Raw genomic sequence first — 19,470 nt, forward strand, 5'->3', positions numbered from 1 at the left:
ACTTTGTAAATAATGTCAGAAAATTACCTACATACCACTGTTAGAAATTCATTCATTTAATTCTCCTTTCTCTGCAGAGATGATCTTCCATTGAACTATTTGCGACTCAATGTATTTATGTTACACCCTTTGTCCATTAGTAAAAGATTGTTCTTTAAAACTACATTATTTCATTCTAATTCAGAAAGTGATAGCATATTTTCTTAGATGTCTTCACCACTCTCTTAATCATTCATCACGTTGTTGAACGCTGTTTTGCCATCAGCTGCAGATTTATGTTTTCTATTCTGAGCAGATTTGCACACCTGGATTTGGCAGTTTATTTCTTTCAGTCTGGCAGAGCCTTTTGAGCTTTGTCAAACTGAAGAGATGGGCCACTCAAAAACTGCCAGATGATTATTTTCTTTAAGTGCCTCTCAGTATATGTGTGCATTCATCCCTGTCAACCCTGAAAAATACGAGTGTGTCTGAGACTCGCTCTAGCACCACCATCCTGCACTTTAGGGTTGTTTTGGCGAAGTGCTGGGCACTTGTCAGACCAACAGTAATGTGCAAAAGTCTTCAACCAGCTGTCCTTTCCATGGATTTTGCTTCAGATAACATTTAAACATTTCGGACAGTGGTTATTTATGCATTCGGAAACTCTGTAACAGCACCTAAAAAGACCGAATCTATCTCTGTGTGTCTGAATCATACTAACAACACAGAAGCCTCTGAAATGCAGTCAGAGGTATCGGTTTGTAGGTGTGGTGTGGGAGGGTGTGCAGGCACCACACACCTCTTGCTAATGATGCTGTTGTCTGTCAGCTTGAGCTCCTGTGTAAGCACACACCAATGTGTGGCTGGCGGAGTCCGATCTGAGTGAGTTAGCTACTGCAGTGGCAGTTTTATAGGTACACCATGTCATCACAATCAGTTTGAAAAGGCGTTTAGTTTGACTTTGTAATTTTTTTTTTTCACCCACTATCAATTTACTATCAGCTTGTCCATAAATATCTTAGAGGATTTTATTTCTTTGTCTCTGAATCATTAAAGTCACAGAAATGCAAGAAACAGGGTCAGCGTTGGATTTATGTGTGTGTTGTCCTTGGAGCTCTGTTGTCTACTGGTTGTGACTAATCAGAACAGACAGACTTTTTCTTCTTGCTTTAAGTCCTTTTCTGGTTGGTTGCTCAGTCGAGCCATACATTTAAATCTCCAATGAATGCAGGTGCCTCTACACTTTTTCCAATTAACAATTATTGAGGCCACTGAGCCCCAGGGATTGCCAGAAGCTTTTTAAATTCTCTTTTGCTCTTGTCAGGGTCTATACTTTACCACCGTTTTATCAGTCGGGTCTGCTGGGACTTTCTTGGGCTTTATAGCTTACTTTCTATCCTTAAATGCATTGATTTATTGGGTCTTACAAACACAAGTGTGTGTTCCCCCAAAATTCCATACAAGTTCATATAGAAATAGATTTTAAAGCAAAAACTATGTAACTGACCAACACTTTAGGCTAACAATGTCATAATCTTCTGAATATTATTTTTTTCTGAATATTATTTTTGAGCCGCTACTTTTTTTCCCCACACTTTGAACCATGCGGCTAATAGCCCGGTGCGACTTTTCTGTGGATTTTTCTTCAACCACCAGGGGGCTCTTTAGCAGGAAGTGAATCATTGGAAGTCAAACTTGGAAATCAAAGAAGAAAATGTTGATTTAGAACAAGCACATGCTAGCAGCAGGCACGACGGAGAAATGTTTTCAAACTCATACCAGCTCATCATGGAACCCACACGAAGAAGTTCATATGATTTTAAGTTGAAGACTATCAAGCTGGGAGTACAGAGTGACAGCCGCTGCATGTAAGCTCAGCGTGAACGAATCCATGGTTGGGCGGAGGTGACGCAAGGCTGCCTCTTTAATAGCAGATTTGTTAAGGACGCAGACCTCCGCTGCGTCCTTGTGGAAAACCGAGAATGGCAGAGATACCAGCGGCTTATATCTGTAAGTTTCCAGTAAAAAAAAAAAAAAGACTTTGTGGGTGTGGCTTATAGTGAGGTGCGCTCTTGTGCCATCCCTGGACACGTTTTATACAAGCAGCAAAATCACAAAAGCTTTTATTTTGTTTGTGTGTTCAGGGGGGAAAAGTGGTACTAGCCTACACCAGTCCCTAAAGATCATGGCCTTGTGCATTGTTCTTTCAGTCTGCTGTCTGAACAATGGTTAACTGTTTGACCCTGTTTGTCTCAAGGCAGCAAGATGTGTTTGTGTTCAGACAACAAAGCGGCATGATCTGCATGAATGCTCGGATTAAAAACAATGGAAATGTGTTGTTTATCTGAGATGAAATGAAACTGAATGGCTTGTCAAACTTTTAACAAAAGTAAAATTGTTTTTGTTCATTCAAAATGTTATGCCAGCTGCAAGAAAGAAAAAAAAAACTTCCTGTTTATCATAGCATCTCTGATTTTCAGCTCTTCTCTTTCTTTTACTAAACAGACCTCATTACTGCAGATGAGGCCCCAATCTGTCTATCCAATTCAGTTCTGAAATTTCACTTGGAAGGATGTTTCACTAAAGTAAAAAATTCTGGTCAGATGTTTACAAGCACTCCATATTATTTTGGACTTTTAATAATGCATTCAAGCTCTGACTTTCATAGTGTGATGTTGTTGTCCCAACAACCTCAGAGGCTTTCTGACATTTTTGTGTTTGCAGCCGTCCCCAAGGCTGCTGGTATTACTCTGGCTGTATATTTTATCACTGCTGGTTAGTTTTCTGGCACAAGTCTGGCATTTAAGAACATTTTCAGTAGGGTTGATGTTGAACCTTTCCCAGAAACTTACTGTTTTGCTGTTTTAGTTTTTCCAAAACCAGTTTTGATGTGCGTTGGGGATCATTGTCCTGATGAAACACTCAAAGTATCAATCATCTAACCTTCTGTACAGCGAAGATTTTCCTGTGATGCCTTAAATAAGGTGTTTTGAATGATGTGACATCACGCTGTTAAAAACAACACAGATTTCTGAGATGAACCAGGGATGTTGAGGCAGTGGGAGTGATAATTTCAGTTTCATCTGTCAGCTGGGAAGAATGAACATATAACCATTACTTATTTTCTCTCAGCTAATAGAAAAAATAAATAAATGTGAAATCCAAATATCCTAAAAGAATATCCCAGCTAATGTAGATGTTTTCAGTACAGAGATGATAACATATATTCCTATTGCTTGCAATTATTCCTTTTGGAAAAACATAAAGAAAGCAACAACAAAAAACTAGGAGCTAAAACAAAGTTTCAAGGAATTTCTCTAGATAGATCACTTTCTGACATGATCCAGTTTTTGATTTTTTTGAAGCAGAGACAATTTACAATAAATACAAAAGCAACTTGAAAAATAAACGTGCATGCTGTGTCAATATTTCACCCTGGAAGAAGAACTACACAACCACACTGATATAAGAAAAACTAAATTTGTTCACATTCCTGTCACTGAGTGTTGTGCTGAATAAACAAGAGCTTGACAAACAGTTCATAAACACCACTTTTCATTGGAAATCTTTCCATATTTTATTATCCCATTTGTATTGCAGATTGTGCTTTTATCCTGAACAATGATCTACTATTGAGCTGATATTAGTCAAAGGTTTTGTCCAGGGGTCAGATGAATAACATAATATTGAATGCAATACCTGCAAAATAAAGCGCACCCTTTAAACAAGCACATGTTACTTTTAAGACATTTATTACAATGCATTTAGCCGCTGCTCATAGCAACAGCTGCTATCACAGTTGCAACGTGCTGAACTGTAAAATGTTCGTATTGTCTCTGAATATTCAGAATTACTTAAAATAACATTCATCCTCTTATAAAAAATGTCCTCTTTATACTTTAAGTTGATGCTCTCATAACACTAACTTCTCATTGGTTGTACCAATGTTGGTAGAGATTCTATACATACATAAACATAATTAAAGGCCAGATTTCATACAATTTAAATGTTTTTAAACAATATTAATATACAAGTATATACAGTCCCAACCAGATATGTAGCTACTCTGTATAAAAAAGATACATAACCATTTTTTCTCACTGACATTAAAGCAGGTCATTATCTTCCAAATTTCCAGATTATGGAAACTGTGTTTTTTCTGGGTGTTTTTTTTTTTTTTTTTACTTTGTTCAAATCAGAGGTTTATGTAAATGTCCCTGGTATTTGGTACAATTTTCTTTTACCACAAATAAGTTGTCACAAACATTTTGGGTGACTTAAACGGGATTAAAATCAGGGGTGTAAAATGGCCGCTCCAGAATATTGACATGATCGCTTTATAACTAGGCTTGTAAATGATACCAAATGTGTAAACCAATCAGGACAGGCAATTATCTTCCTGGTATTTTGACAAATTTCTCTTCATTTGTCCACAATGTCACACCAGGTTTTAGCTGTTGTCCTAAAATATATGTCTCATTCTTACTCAATTTTGTGATGCTTCCAAAGCCATGACATGATTTCTCAAATTGTTTAAAGGCATATTATTCTATGTGAACTTCTGATTTTGATAAAAGCAACAAGTAAAACATAATGTTATCTTAGCTAACTTATGATGGCACAAAATAGTTATGTCTTTTTATACAGTGTATGTAAATAACTAATTTCAACTGTATTATTTGTATTATTGTCATTATTGTGCTTCACTGTTATAAAATATTTTCTTTGCTCTGTAGTTGATCAACTTCATATACATCTTCCAAATTTGTTTCATTTTTCTTTCATGCACATTTGAATGAAGAAAAGAATGGATCTTGTTTTCTTTTCAAATCTTTTGATCAGGTTAAATTTTTCTCCAGTAAACTTGAAACAGGAACCATCCAACCAACACGGCTTCACTGCAGTCGGACCTCATATGAGGTTGGCCAAGCTGGAGGCGGTCTCCCTGCGAGCGTGGCGGTCCATGTGTCCTGACACGGTAAACACATTCAGAACTCGGTCTACAAGTCTCCGTCCGTGTCTCGTCCTCCCCAGCAGGACAGCCACCACCGTGTATATCCCAACGCCCACGACGGCGACTCCTCCACCCGCCAGCAAAACCACTCCAGAGATGTACATGTCATTGAGGGCTTGGCCCGGCTTCGGCATATGGTGAACCAGCGCTAAATGCAGGAGAACCCCTCCACAAATCAGCAGCGACATCCCCGTGATCAGAACCACCAAGACGTCGGACAAGCCGCCGCTCTTCAGCATGTCTATCTGGTGTCGACTCCGGACGCAGTTCATGTCCTGCACGGCCGAGCTGAGCAGCTGCTTGAGCAGGACGCCCAGGGCCAACAGGCACAGGGCCGTGCCTGCGCCGAGCCGCCATTCGCTCGATACGCTGGTGGTGGTGGAGAGAAGGCCGACGCCTCCGAGTCCGCAGCCCAGGATTAGGAGCACCGAGACACAGTAGCAAAGGAAAGACCGCCCAGGGTCTCTGAACCACCACAGCTCCACCTGCTCCTCAAGGATGCTGTGCTGAATTTGGGCCGGGTCCGCCGGACCGTTAAGGCCCAGATCTGGGCTTCTGTCTTCATTCAGAGGGGGGAAGTTGTCCAACTCTGGCATCCTGCTGCCACTCCCAACCTGCTGAATATGGACGACAGAAGAATCCACCAATGACCTTGGTCTTTTGTCAGATTTCTTGATGACAAAAACAAAAGAAGATTCCAGATGATTTAAATAAAATATTCATAATTCTAACTGTGGAAATCTAAAACGCTACAGGATTTGTAAGCCTCCTCTAAGCCCAGTGTATTTGGATCTTATCAGCACCGGTGTGTACAAAAAGGTCCCAGAAAAGTCATCTTAGGTCGGCTGCCTCTGTGTGAATGAAAATCTTTATAGCCCACAGCCAGTGGATACAAATTGTCCTTTACTGCATCAATATTCAAAGCAAAGAATCCGGGCAGCAGCAGCAGAATTTTTAGTTTGTCCCTCCACGGCGGCAGCAGTCACCTGGAAGATAAGACAGACATATATTCAGTAGTGTGTGGGGTTTATTTTCTCATGGGTGCCCTCTCTGCCACTGATTCTGAGATCTGTGGCAAGCACGCTGCAATGACTGACTGGGTACATTTATTCTGTTCCTAACCAGACAATAAATCATTGCACAGAAATAGATCCAGTGCTCCTCCATCTTTCTTCCCCACCAAGCATTTAGGCATTTACTAAAATGCCTAAATGTGCACAAAATGTTAAATCAGGTTAAATTTTGAAGTATTAAAGCGCCACAGAAAAAAAACAACACTTCGTAAAAGTGTCTGGTCGGCACATAATAAAGAATCTTGATCTTCTAATGCTGAGTAAAGGAAAAACTTTCAGCTTCATTCCTTTGCAGATTGTAAAATTGTGGATTTTTTTTTAATGAAACAAATGAAACAGATATTTTGCACACTGCATGATTAATATCTCACATTTGGTCAGTTCCTCTCCCAACACACTGGCACCTCTGAGTAAAATATTAGTAAAAGTTTTCTCCAGATTCTCCATCACAAATCTTCCACCATACATTACAGTGGAGATAAGGCTCATCTCATATTTATTGTTTGATTTTTGTTTTATTGAGTGATTATGGTTGTTAGACAGAAAAAGCTTTCTCATGACATAATATAGAAGAAATCAACATATAGTTTGCATCTATAGATCCCAGAATGACAGTCTTTGCTATGGATTTTTATTAGTAATCATTGGAGATTTGGATATCATCATCCTGCTCATTGTACAAGGTGTTAGGACAAACGTAGGTCATGTTATGTTGGTCACATAACATTATGACATGATTCTCGCGCAGTTTTTCTGAACACTCAAACTTCCTGTTCAGACTGTGTAAAACAAAAAAAAGGAAAAACAAACTTGTGCTGACTCTAGCAACCTTTTCTATTTCTCATTATCACTATGGTAATGAGCTGCCACCACAGCGGCGGCTCAGTAAAAAGAAGGATCAGCTTCCTATGGAATAAACAATTTGCGTTTAAAGACACAGATGAAATTCTGGAGCGAATACATAAACTACTTTTTACTACAGTTTTTATTTTTATTTTTTCCAAACAAACTCATGCAAGAATATCAGCTGAGTAGTAATATCTTATGTGCATTGCCGATGCCTTATGAGGGATTAAATTATCCTCCTTATATATGGCCCAATACTTTCAATCCCATTTTCTCTCCTTCTTTAGTCATTTCCCCGATGCTCAGCAAATTCTGCCTCTGCGACGTTATTTGTAACCTTATCCAAGCCCCTTATCAAAATCATGTTAACACAAACAGTGCACACTGGAAGACTAAACAGCCACAAGGTTATGGCAGTCAACAGCTTGCCTTTATAAACCTGTCAGCGGCTCAGTTTCCATCAAAGTCACTAGTGCGCAGCATGGCTCTGTGCGCGCCGACGTAAGCTGACAGGAGTTACAGCTTGTCCTCGCCAGTTGTTGATCTCGCAAACACAAATGTCGCTCCGGCAAACACAAATCTATAACAGTCTGAGTAAACAAAACATGATCTTGCATTCAGTTTTAAGATTGGAGGATTTTTTTTTTTTACCTACTCCATCTTTGGGACCAAACGCATTTCTTTTCTGACTTTTTGTTGGAAGAATTATTTACAAAACACGCCCAAAATACTAAATGCAAGATCAGACAGGTGTTGCATTGCGCTGATGCAGAGCAATAGCAACCTGACACGGGGAGATATAGGGTGCATAACCAAGGTGTGAAATGAAGAGTGAGGTAATTACAGCAGAGCAGGGGGGTGGGAGGTGTTTATTGGCAACAAGCTGTCCTGGAAGCTCTTCACATCCTGTGTCTGATGAATAATTAGGCCAAAAACACACGCATGCCTGGTGTGTGTTTATAGCTGCCAACAGTTGTAAATGAATAGCGAAAGGTGACAATATGAATGCAGTGTCGCTTTATCACTTTTATGGTGTGACTGCATTGTGTTTGTCAAAGAAAGACATAAATGAAGATACATTTAGCGTGCAAGTCATGTGTGTGAGTGTGTTTGTGAGTCACTAATTAATCCCAGCTGGCTTCAGCTCAGTGTCAGTGACAGGTAAGGCCACAGAAATAGCACCGTAATTGAGTTGTATGTGTGCGTGTTTTTCTTAGTGTCTGAAAGGTTGAGCCACCCAAGGTGTAAAGCTGAGAAGAACCATCTTTTATACTGAAGCACCATCTACAGCTAACGTTTACTGAGCCTCCTTGATTTATGCTGCACCGTTTCATGAAATATTGTTTTTATTTCCTTCAACAGCCCCGAGAAACATAAAGCAGAGAAGCCACCGGATGATTGAACCAGAGGCAATGGTATGCAACAAAGATCATAAGATAAAATCGAAGCCTTAATGACACAACTGTATCTTACTTGTGTTGCGTTGGCCACAGTCTCTTCACCACAGACACACAGAGAGGCACAACCGCTGGGCTCTGTCTGCTTTTCTACTTTTATCCATTATGTGACCTCTAAACTCTGTCATATCAGCTGTGTCAGATTGGTGTCATAAATATCAGTAGAACAGCACTGACTCACTGCTTCACTGGCCTACTTTAAAGGAGCTGAAAGCTGATACAGAGAAGTAAAAAAGTAATAAACTATTGGACCTAGACGTCCAAACATGTCTGTGCTGGGCTCATTTGAGCATTACTACAAGGAGCTGATGTTTTTGTTTAGCTCATTCTAGGCTCCAGAAGAGTAATAAGCATTCCTGTTTGACACATCTGATAAGAGCTTTTAATATGGTGAAGAAAGGAGCAAGAAATCTCCTGTGAACCAAAATAACCTGTAAAGCAAAGACAAACAAGCAGTCCATCTATGTATGTCAAACTGAATAAGTGTATTATTATATTTTGCCAAACGACGTTTTACAGATTATCTTGAGTTATATGATTGTTTTATTACCATCAGATATAATAAAACGGATGTGGCCAGATTCTTGATCTGTTTGCCATTTCTTATATTGCAAAGATTTTACCTAATATTGTGACTATGATGACACAGATAAATGTAGATTCTTTTAAATGTATTTCACAACATGACTGATGCAAAAGAAACCTTAATGTTTAAAGTGAGAACTTCACATCTTAGTAGTTATTTGTTTGTCTCTATTAATCCACAGCATTTCAACTATTCATTTGTTTTGTTGATACTAAGAACTAATAACTCAAACGGTATGACTAAAGGGAAAATGCCATCATATTTTGGACTTAGGACTTAAATCGTACGTGGAGGATGAGCACACATATCACATGTGTAACCAATACTTCTAAAAAGGAAATGAAATTCTTTCACCTACAAAAAATTAGCTTCCCAATGGAAATGTGTTGAATAAGTTCAAGTGAGCTCTTCCTCTTTTCTAAAGGTTGTGCTACACCAGAAAAGTACGTGAAATTATTGAAAGTAAATGGAGGAAGAGACTGGACTTTTCCTCATCCTTCCAAAAAACAGTCTATTTGAACTGTGTTTCCTCCTGAACAAGCCGATCCACCTCCTGTCTGTATACAGACTGATCACTGTCCTGGATCAGACCAGAAGCAGCATTGACATCTGCAAGTTTCACAGATGGTTCCAATGAGGAGCAACCATTTGTGTAAAGAGAGAAGGGCGTGGGGAGAGAACGCATCCCTGAGGGACACCGTTGCTGCTTCTGAGACATTTGTTGCTGAATAACAATTATGGAGTCTTACACAGAATCAGGAGAGCTTAGGCTTGAAGAAAAATCCTTCAACTCCCTTCAGGGATAATGATGTCACAGCAAAGACAGATAGCAATAACTATAAGTATATTTTGTCCACATAAAGTAACAATGCTAGTCAGAATGGGAGAAGAAATTGCAACATCTATTAGGTCTTAAAGATAGTACTCTTTAGACAAGATTTCTAATGGCCTCCTTCCCTTCACTCAACAAAGTACCATTCAAATGTTTCTCTTTAGAAATGTGGGCTTTAGTATTTTGTGTTAAGCATTTTTGCTCAACATCAGTATTTTCAATGCAATGTCATCGTTTCTGGCAGCTTCGGCTCCATGTTCAGTTGCCTTGCACTCAAATTATTCCTTACTTAAACTATCACTAACTGCTGATCAGATCAATGTCTTTTACTCCCTGAAGTACCTTTAAAAACCAAAAGAAAACTGCACACCTCAAAACTTGTGATTAAATGACTGCTGCTAAAAGATACCATTTTTAAAAATGTTTGTCTCTTAGCTGACAGGAATAATAAATGTGTTCCAGATGCTTCAGTATAAACTGAAGTGAAAAAAATCAGACATTAATAGTCCTAACAGTCTTTGTTATGCTAATTCACAGAGAGAGAAGATGACAACTCTGAAAAGACATTGTAACTGTAAACCATGGACACAGAGTATCATTCTGTCTCCTTTTCTCTGCTTCCCCTCTATGTTTCCAGCCTACTAGGTCATCAGAGGAGCTGTGCCTCAGAGTAAAACACTGTATGCTGCACTCCAATTACCTGGGAAGCTTTGGGATGCCGGTATTCCCCTCTCTGTTATGTTGGCCAGCTGGATTCATTTCACTGGCTATTAGTACTTCATTTATTGTGGAACGTGGCTCTCTTAAAATTGGTTGCCTGGTATTGTATGCTCATCTGAGTCCTGATCATCTGCAGAAAAATGTAAAAAAAACAGGATCCAAACAGGCAAAGTTTGGCATCGGGAAAATGAATCTGATAACGCTCCTGTGCAAAGTTAATACTCATGTAATTATTGTATTACATACATGAATGTCGCAGGTAACAGGAGGGAAAAGCACACCCACAGCGTGTGAAGTCCCACAAGATTTCTATCTTCTGGTTTCCTCAGGTGAAACAAATTATTGACTCAGTTCTCTCAGTCCGTTTCCATTTGGTGCTCACTTCTATCTAAAATTAGTGTTCAGAGTCTGTATGTCATAGAAAAATGGTTTTCCTCCTGTATCTTTGGTTTCCTCATCAAGTATTTTGATGACACCTTGCCCAGACAAAAAAAAAAAAAAGCTAGAGCAAGATTTTTCTGTCAAACGCCCAAAGTAAAAACATGCCAAAGGGAAAACATGAGCCGAACTTCCCGCTGCGCGCGATTTTATCCGAGAGCATCGACTACAGCTGATGGGGAGTCCACAGGAGTTTGTGTGACGTGTTGCCGTGGTGACAGTGTGATGCTCTCCTTCTGCTCTTCCTGTTCCTTTTCGTCACGCTCACTCTCACTCCAACCCCCGCCCCTCTCCTTTACTCAGGCGTTGAATCTCTTGGCATCCCCACGGGCGAAGAGCGGGGTCAGGGTTGGCTCCATCTGTCTATGTGATGGGCACTGGTGCCAAGCGCCACAGGGGCTGGAGGGAGAGGAGAGCAGGCTCGTGTGGACTGGTAGGGTAACGGATGTTTCTGAGCTGTCATGTGGGACTTCAAATGGGGGATAAGGCTGGGAAGTGGATTGAGGCTGAGGGGGAGGAATAGGTGTAAAGCGGTTTGAGAAGAAGGGGCTAAGGATGAAGGGAATTGCTCAGGGCTAAGGACACTGCTTTTCTTGGTGGATTCTGTTGTTGTCGGCCAAGAGGAATGATGCTGAATAGGTCTTTATGTAGACAAGCTGGATTTTTCTTTTTCTCTCTCTCTCTCTCTCCCGATACAATGGACAGGCGAGGACCTCGGGGAGCCTCACTGTCCGGAAACGGTGCAGAGACAATGTCCGAGTCAGAGTCACTGTCCTCTCTGTCAGGGATCACAAAGGAAAACCTAAGAGAGGCAGAAAGACAGAAATACTTTTAACCAAAACAGCACCTTCTGTTCTGTAGCTGTCTCTGAGGTTCTCTCTTACATCTTATCTTATCTGAAAGTGTACACACTGACGTGATACAAACAGGATTTTGTAATTGTTACACAAATCATTTTAGAAAGTTTTCTGTCTTAAATGTCACATCTATCATGAGTTCTTCGTCTGGGAATTCAAAAACCTGGTTGCATAACTGTGAACGCCCTTAAACTAATACTTTGATAAAGAACCAACAAAAGTTTGAACATGGGAGACAACTCGGCATAATCTGCAGAAGACAACTACTGATCATTAAAACTTTAAAAGTATTTTGTAAACTTGCAAGACAATAATTATATATAATACAAGTTATATAGTAGAGTATTTGAGATGAAAAAGGGTTTTCTGTCATGAGATCTATGGGTATTAAATTAAATACTTTTGAATAAAGTCAGGTCTGTCTAGTGAAGTGCCATCCAGTCTCTGTAGTGGTTTAAGGTTTCACTATGAACATGGAAATGTGTTACCCATGAAATCCTGATGTAGCTATGCTTAAGACTTATTTTGATGTTGTTTTTAGATTCTATGTTTCTACATTTAAATAGTTGGCCATAAAGCCAATCTTTTTTATCAAATCAAGTTTGAAGCATCCAACTATACTCTCTCCAACTATAAACACATCTGGGCAGTAGAAGACTTAAATGACAGTGGTAGAAAACAAAGAGGCACATCACAAACCCAGTACCAGTGTATTTTGTCCCACTTCTTTAATAACCTTTATGGAAAAATATCCTAACTTTTAGGATGGATGCTGTTAAATTTGAGATCTTGCAGGGATGCAGATCCTAATAGGTGAGTGATCCTTTAACCCATCATATTGTGCTATAAGTTCAAATGTTTTTTTGTTTTTTTTGTTGGTTTAGCACCAGATGTTTATGCCCATCAATCTCAGTTGCAATTTAAAGCCATTTGTCTGAATTTCAGAAAATTATCACCATTTTATGTTTCATGGAACAATTCAATGGGGCTAACTGTGTGATGATAGACTTTTGTGAAATTTAATTAGATTTTAAACTTCCCATTTACACAATTGTCCCAGCCAGATTAATTGAGACATCTACTGACTAAGATATTTTCTCAGTTTTTGGTTAAAAACAGCCTCTGAGCAGCCCAGGAAGCTAACCACTTTTTTCCCACTGACACGCTATCATGCAAGCACATGCACACACACGTTTGTGTGGCTATCTTTGTGGGGACTTTCCATTGACTTCCACTCATTTCTACAGCCTACACCTTTTCCCTTCTCCTAGCCCTAACCCTAACCATTACATACTTAACCCTAACCCCCCAAAAAACTCAATTCACACTTTAATCTGACCCCTGACCCAAAAAGAGTGTTTCTCCTTGTGGGGACCAGGCTTTGGTCGGCATGGAGAACAGTGGGTTCCCACAACGTATTATATGTTAGGACAATGGTCCCCACAAGGTATTACAAATGCACACACACACACATTTATCTCCATCTTTTTCCCCTCCTACACCTACTTATCTGGCATAAAGCTGCAGGTTTAGGCACCTTGCTCCTGTGCTCCTCTGTCTCACCACCAGGCCTCCTCTCAGTGGCCACTCTGTGTTTCTCGTTTGTGCTGCCTGTTGGATTTTTGGTGCTGCAGACAAGGTGAGTAGATGGGGGAGGTAAGATTGCCTGCCACTGCCACAGATCCTCATCTGGATCCAAGTAAGAGATTGTCTGACTCAAATGCCCTTGCGGAATAATATATGCTAACATAAACAACTGTTTTCCTGTGTCAACATTATCTATTCTACCTCAGTAAGGTCTTACGGAAATGAATGTCACCAGTAAAAGCCTGGATCTTAAAAAAGGTAAGACTGCTTATATCAATTTTTATCAGTTTAATATAAGAAAACTGTCAGTTTCTGTTGATGAAGATAAAGTCCAACACTATCTGATTCAATACAGTGCTGGTTGGAGGTCATGTCATACATTTTATGTACATTTATTATTTTTTTCAAGGCCAAAGAAGATGCCATCAGGCATAAGGTAAAGTACAGCAAGGATCAGTCAATCACAAAGGTATCCACAGAGTCAGACACTCAGGCATACCCTCACTTCGCAATAAACTGGCCAAATATGTTTTGAGGCAGAGGGAGGAGATCTGTGTAGATACTCCCTGGTGACCCCATCCTCCCCACTTTTTCTTTGCACAATGACAGGAGGCTGTTAAGTGCATAATGTACATTTTTGTTTTCCTGTCAAAATAGCAGAAGCAAAACTTTACATGTTTAGCTTTTATGATAGCAAATTGTGCCTATTAAGAATTAAAAACATCACTGTGCTTTTGTTCTTTTCACAATAACACTTCCAGCCTTTCATTTTGTACCTGTATCTGAGTCGATGCGTACCTATGTACTTAACCATTGCATAATCAGTTTATTTGTCTTGGTAGTTAGGTATGGTGATTCATTAAAGAGATAAGTAATCAGAGGCATTGGGTGGTTCAGTTGGCAGAGCATGAGGACCTTGTGCAGAGGCTACAGTCCTTGACGTCGTTGTCTTGGGTTCGATTCCTGGTCTCAGACCGTTTGCTGCATGTGTTCCTCCTCTCTCTCCACTCTATTTACTATTCAATAAATGACACTAGTGTCAAAAAAAGAGATCATCATAAAAAATATTTAATCTTGTTAAGAATTTAATCTTTTGTATATCATTTACTGAGTATTTGATATTAAACCCAATGTCCATTTACTGTGGTTTTAATCCCTGTTTGGACCAGTAGAGTCTTATCAAATATGAGAGATTAGGAGCCCTGATCAACCCAAAATAACTTTGGATGACTTCCTGCAGACAGATATAATTCATACGGGTCACGTAACCACATTTTCTAGCACTAACATGTGACCAGATTATTAAATAGTACTTTATATCATAGATAATCAAAGATGATGTGGAGTATCCTTAAGGCTGGTACAGATTGGTGCACAGCTGGTACATTACACAGATGGTATCCAGAACAATTCTGGGTACAAAATGATCAAAACCGTAAAAGTACAAACTTGCAAATTAACTAAATGACCAGGAGTTTTATCCCCCTAACCCATAAATACACTTAAACAACTGATAATCATAAAGTTGGATTTAGTGGTTGGTCTTTGATATTTGAACTGAAGAAGCTGCAGGTTGTAACAGTGGTGATGTGACTGACATATAATTACGCAACAGACTCTTTTTAAACCGTCAGTAACGAAAGAGAGTGATGCGTATAACTTGCGGCTCATAGACCCAATGGGTGTCTCAGTTATTCTCAATTTAAAAGAAAAATCTAAAAGATAAAAACGCAGGCCAGCCAGTTGCTCCCTATGGCCATGTACAGCCGTGAATATTAGAACAGCAATAAATTCACCAATTAACATGCAAGTCTCCTTCTGCCACTTTGCTGCTGATAATGGGTGAAAGACTGCTTTGTTCCTAATATCACCTAGCATTGCTTTTTTAAATCCACTTCTGCGCACTTAAAGATTTCAAGATGATATAGGAGATGATTGTAGATTTCTAGTGGAAATGTTTGGAGCAAGATGCTGCAAATCTTCTATAAATCTCCTGTGGAATCTCCTGCCATCATCTGTTGGGGTAAAAGCTTCTCAGGCAGTGGCTTCAAAAGGGTAAATGAGGTGAAAAAGAATCCTGGTTTAGTTCAGGACACTACTGTAGAACCTCAGGAGAGTACTTCATAATATGAAGAACATTATGAAACACCCTGATGAACCTGTTCATGACAATGATATAGAACAACTGAGTGTCTTCAGTCAGAGGCTTCTAATATACCTCTGTAACACAGCCTTCTGCAGGAGCTCCTTTGTTAACTGGACTATTCTACTGTTAACGGATATTCTTCAAAAACAGCACAGTCTGAAATTTTAAAACTTTATCTTATTTCATATAAAATCCAAAAAGATAACTTCAAGCTTTTTCTGGCATCTGGATGAAGTTATGCTGACACAAGCAAGATAACTGCAGTATAAAAATCTGCCAAAATTGGACTGATATAATTTAAACTGACTAAGTTCTTTAATTAACATGAAGTTTTGATTTTTAAAAGGGAGAAAATGGGAATTATTTTTAGAGAAATCATTTTCTAGGCGAGATAAACTGTGGATAACAGAACTATTAGTAATTAATTCACTTTATAAATCACATGTTTATTGAAAAATTATAAGCTTGTTCAACTGTTGAAAAAAGAAAGCAAGTAAGATAGGAGGCAGTGCAAACATATGGAAGAAAGTGCTCTTGTCAGACGGGACCAAGGTTAAGCTTTGTGGTTTAAATACAAAGCGTATGGTATGTATGTATAGTAAAAAATAAAAAGATATATAAAAAGAAAACAATGAACACACCATCCTTGCAATGAAACATGGTAGCAATATCACCATGTGGCCATCCTTTTCACGGGGGCAGGGTAACTTACAAATTGCAGACAATGTGAGTTGTTTATATTCTTTCTTGCTAAGGCTTTCATTTTGAAATGATTTACTATGCCTAAAATTAAGCAGCCATTTCATCTATCCAAGCAAATAATGTTATAAGTGTTTTCTGGGTGGTTCAAGGGTAACAAAATGCTAACAATGCATTACTGAAGCGATGTTGGAACAAATTTAGGAGAAATTCTCTAAAAAATAAGTCATTGTAGTCTTTAGCAGGATTGTGTGAAACTGATTATGTTTATTAGTGGCCTTGTAATGTGCCCAGGGACAGAAATGAGCACAATCAATACGACTGTTGTTGCCCACACCCTACATGCTCGACTGTGTGCACATGCAAAAAATCCCTGGAGGATACCTCACATTATGATCTCCCCTTTACTTCCATTAGTGTATGCGATGTCCATCTCTTACACACACATACACAAATTTTGGTCTCGTAACTTCAACACACTCATTTACTGACTCACTTTGTTTTATTTTTTTCTCTGCTTCTTTCATCCTGCTCTTCTTATTGACTTCAGGCTGTTTCTTAACGAGGTCTATCACATGTTGTTTTCGGCCTGGCTTGTGTTTTAAGCGTTAGACGTCACCTTAAAAGCACTGAGGAGTGTTTTCAGAAGACTGAGGGTGACTGCATGCTTGTAAAGCCTATTTCATATGCCCTGTCATGATTAATCCGCCATCAACATTATGACCGATCTATAATAGCAGCCCATTGGGGGTCATGCCCGTGCAACCATGTATCGACCTGTTCCAATTGCAATATTGAATACAGCTTCAACAACACTTCCTTTATGTGTGTTTTTATGGATTTTCCACAATGCAGCAAAACTGATATGACAGTAGCCTTGTGAACTGATGAGATACAGAGTATTTCAGCATTACAGTAAGCACTTTGAGACTGCAGGCCTAGCCAGTGCAAAGGTTAGGGTGTAAAATTACTGACATGTTTTACGCTCTTGTTTTGATGGAACAGAAGAGCAGTTTATAAAAGAAGGCAGAGGTATAACACTTCAGCTGGAAGAGGAACGCCATCCAGGTTAGTAAAATCTTAGAATGATTTTTATTGAAAATGCTAAAAAGTTTGTATTGTGTATATTTATTCCTGTCAGACAAATGACCCACAAAGTAAAAACTTTTTGTAACAATGTTAAATTAACGTTTTGTGATGCATAATTCGAAGGCACATCATAATGGTTATTGCTGAGGTTTTCTTTTACACAGCTAAGCACGTTGAAGCACTTTAAAGATCATGCAATAAGCTCTAACTAGATCCTATTTGAAAAGAATAATTTCTTTTCAAAATAAACATAAAAACGAAAAGGAAAGATAGATAACACACAAAACGCACAAAAGACGAAAGGGCTAAGTTTATTATCCAAATAATTAAGTAACTAATAAAGCCTATACACAAAATGAAAACCTTCAAAAAGCATTCTAATGTGACAGTAAAAAACTTACATCAAAGTTTAAATCAGTCAAATTAAATAAGTTTGATTTAGAAAGGAAAAAAAAAGTTAGACCCTAACAGCACAGCTCCATTCTTTAGGGATGCTGGATTATTAAACGAGTCTTACCTGCGCACTTGGTTTGTCAGTCTGATGTCTTCCTTTCTGAGCCGTGAAGGTCCTTTTTTTTATATTCAGCCATGCGTGGGCTACGTAAAGTCCCACAGCTGTCTCTCGCTGAGCACCTTCAGCCTTTCGGACCAGGAGGTTCCGATCCTGGCGGCTGTAGTGCCCGTCTCGCTGCCTCCGTTGGCTGTCCGTCCGCAGACTCAGCGTCTCTCCTTCGCCTGCTCACCGCATCGACGGACTTCCCCCGTTTAATGCAGGTGTGGCAGCGAGCGGCGGCAGGGGACGCTGCTGGGTGGAGACAGAGGAAGAGGCGGCCAATCAACCGATGCTCTGCCGCGGGTCTTAGCGGGGAGCCCCGCACGTGACGAGAGCCAATAACATATAAAACCCCGAGGGGGGACAGATTTATTGAACAGAAGTCATTTTAACAACTCCAGACCATCTGTGATAGATAAGTCAGCCAATAGAATGGAATAGAAATATCCTTTATTACCCCCTCAGGTGTAACAGCACCTGTGGAATAATAAAGTGGAATCAATAATCTCTGGACACTGACTGGATATGCATGACCTCCAAGTATTAGTTCTGGTATTCCGTCTTTTTTTTTTTTTTTTAGAAACATTAATACAAATACAGAGGAGACCTGTAATAATGTGCAAAAGTAAAAACTGCAATTAATAATTTTTAAGCATTAATCTCTCTGTGTTTTCAGGTATTTCAGACATCTTATGATTTGGGGCAAGCTATTAAAATTGTATGACAAAGCTTAGGCTATCTATAAGTGATCTATACATTTAAAATATTAACTTTATTATATATATATATTTTTTTTTGAATGAAGTTGTTTAGAGGTTTTACACACTGATTAAGTTTATCATTGTAGAATAATGGCTTCATCATTGTTTGAAAATAACCTTATGAACCAGACTACACTGACACATGGTTAATATTAAGATGTGCTGATTAATATTTTCATTGGTATTTAACATATTCCCTTTTGATCAGGTTCACCTTCATTTGGGCAAATATGACATTTTTTTTAAGAACATGGCTTGGTCTGAGTTTGTGTTACTTAATTAGTTCAGATTTTAAAGCTTTTATTAGTTCAGATAATCTTAAAGTTTAGTTTGAAATTTGCAGAGCAAAGTAATATTTGGCAAGGCTCTTTTTCTAAGATTTACGTATAATCACACATGAAGGGTTTTTCAAAATTATTAAAACAACATAATATGAGATAATAGAATATCTCTTGGAAAGTAGAAGATAGGAGTTCAGAAAGCATTCACGTGTGTGAACTCATCTCTGAATATGTGGCTTTATTTGTGCCTCTTCATCAGTACAGCGGTAACAGTGTGGATCATATTCAGCATTTCAGCCGGTTTCTTTCTGGCAGTGCTTGTTCTTCAAGTTCGATATTTTCATCCTCATCAGGGCTGCGATCCAAAATTAGATCAAGTACCTCATTCATGGTTCGTCACTTACGTATTGTGGTGCTACCACAGAATTGTCATGTGCTGGCAGAAAAATGTTATTTATAGACCAAAGCTGCAGGAGCTGATTAGTGTACTTGTGTCGGTTACAGTATTGTGAATGTGAAAGAGAATCTGGGAGTGTGAAAGTGGGACTGCAT

General features: G+C 39.0%; 1 protein-coding gene across 3 annotated transcripts; it reads right to left on the reverse strand.

Annotated features, from left to right (window-relative positions):
* Positions 1–4,793: 4,793 nt before the first annotated feature.
* On the reverse strand, positions 4,794–18,137 carry tmem125a (transmembrane protein 125a). Of its 3 annotated transcripts, none has more exons than XM_015054964.1 (4): positions 17,841–18,137; positions 10,754–11,747; positions 10,488–10,637; positions 4,794–5,979 (listed from the first exon to the last, which is right to left on the reverse strand). In XM_015054964.1, exon 4 carries the CDS (start codon positions 5,587–5,589, stop codon positions 4,891–4,893), a length of 699 nt encoding a protein of 232 aa, XP_014910450.1. In that variant the 5' UTR covers positions 5,590–5,979; positions 10,488–10,637; positions 10,754–11,747; positions 17,841–18,137; the 3' UTR covers positions 4,794–4,890. The 3 variants fall into 3 exon arrangements, with proteins under 3 accessions (XP_014910450.1, XP_014910449.1, XP_014910448.1); XM_015054963.1 differs by adding an exon at positions 13,309–13,430 and having other exon boundaries at positions 10,488–11,747; XM_015054962.1 differs by having other exon boundaries at positions 10,488–11,747.
* Positions 18,138–19,470: the final 1,333 nt, after the last annotated feature.

This window comes from Poecilia latipinna, unplaced genomic scaffold, assembly GCF_001443285.1.
Source record: "Poecilia latipinna isolate Pla-1442-1.1 unplaced genomic scaffold, P_latipinna-1.0 Scaffold1288, whole genome shotgun sequence".
Taxonomy (NCBI): Eukaryota; Metazoa; Chordata; class Actinopteri; order Cyprinodontiformes; family Poeciliidae; genus Poecilia; species Poecilia latipinna.

Bases quoted from the DNA above. Each gene is read 5' to 3' on its own strand.
- tmem125a (XM_015054964.1), bottom strand. From the start codon at position 5,589: ATGCCAGAGTTGGACAACTTCCCCCCTCTGAATGAAGACAGAAGCCCA.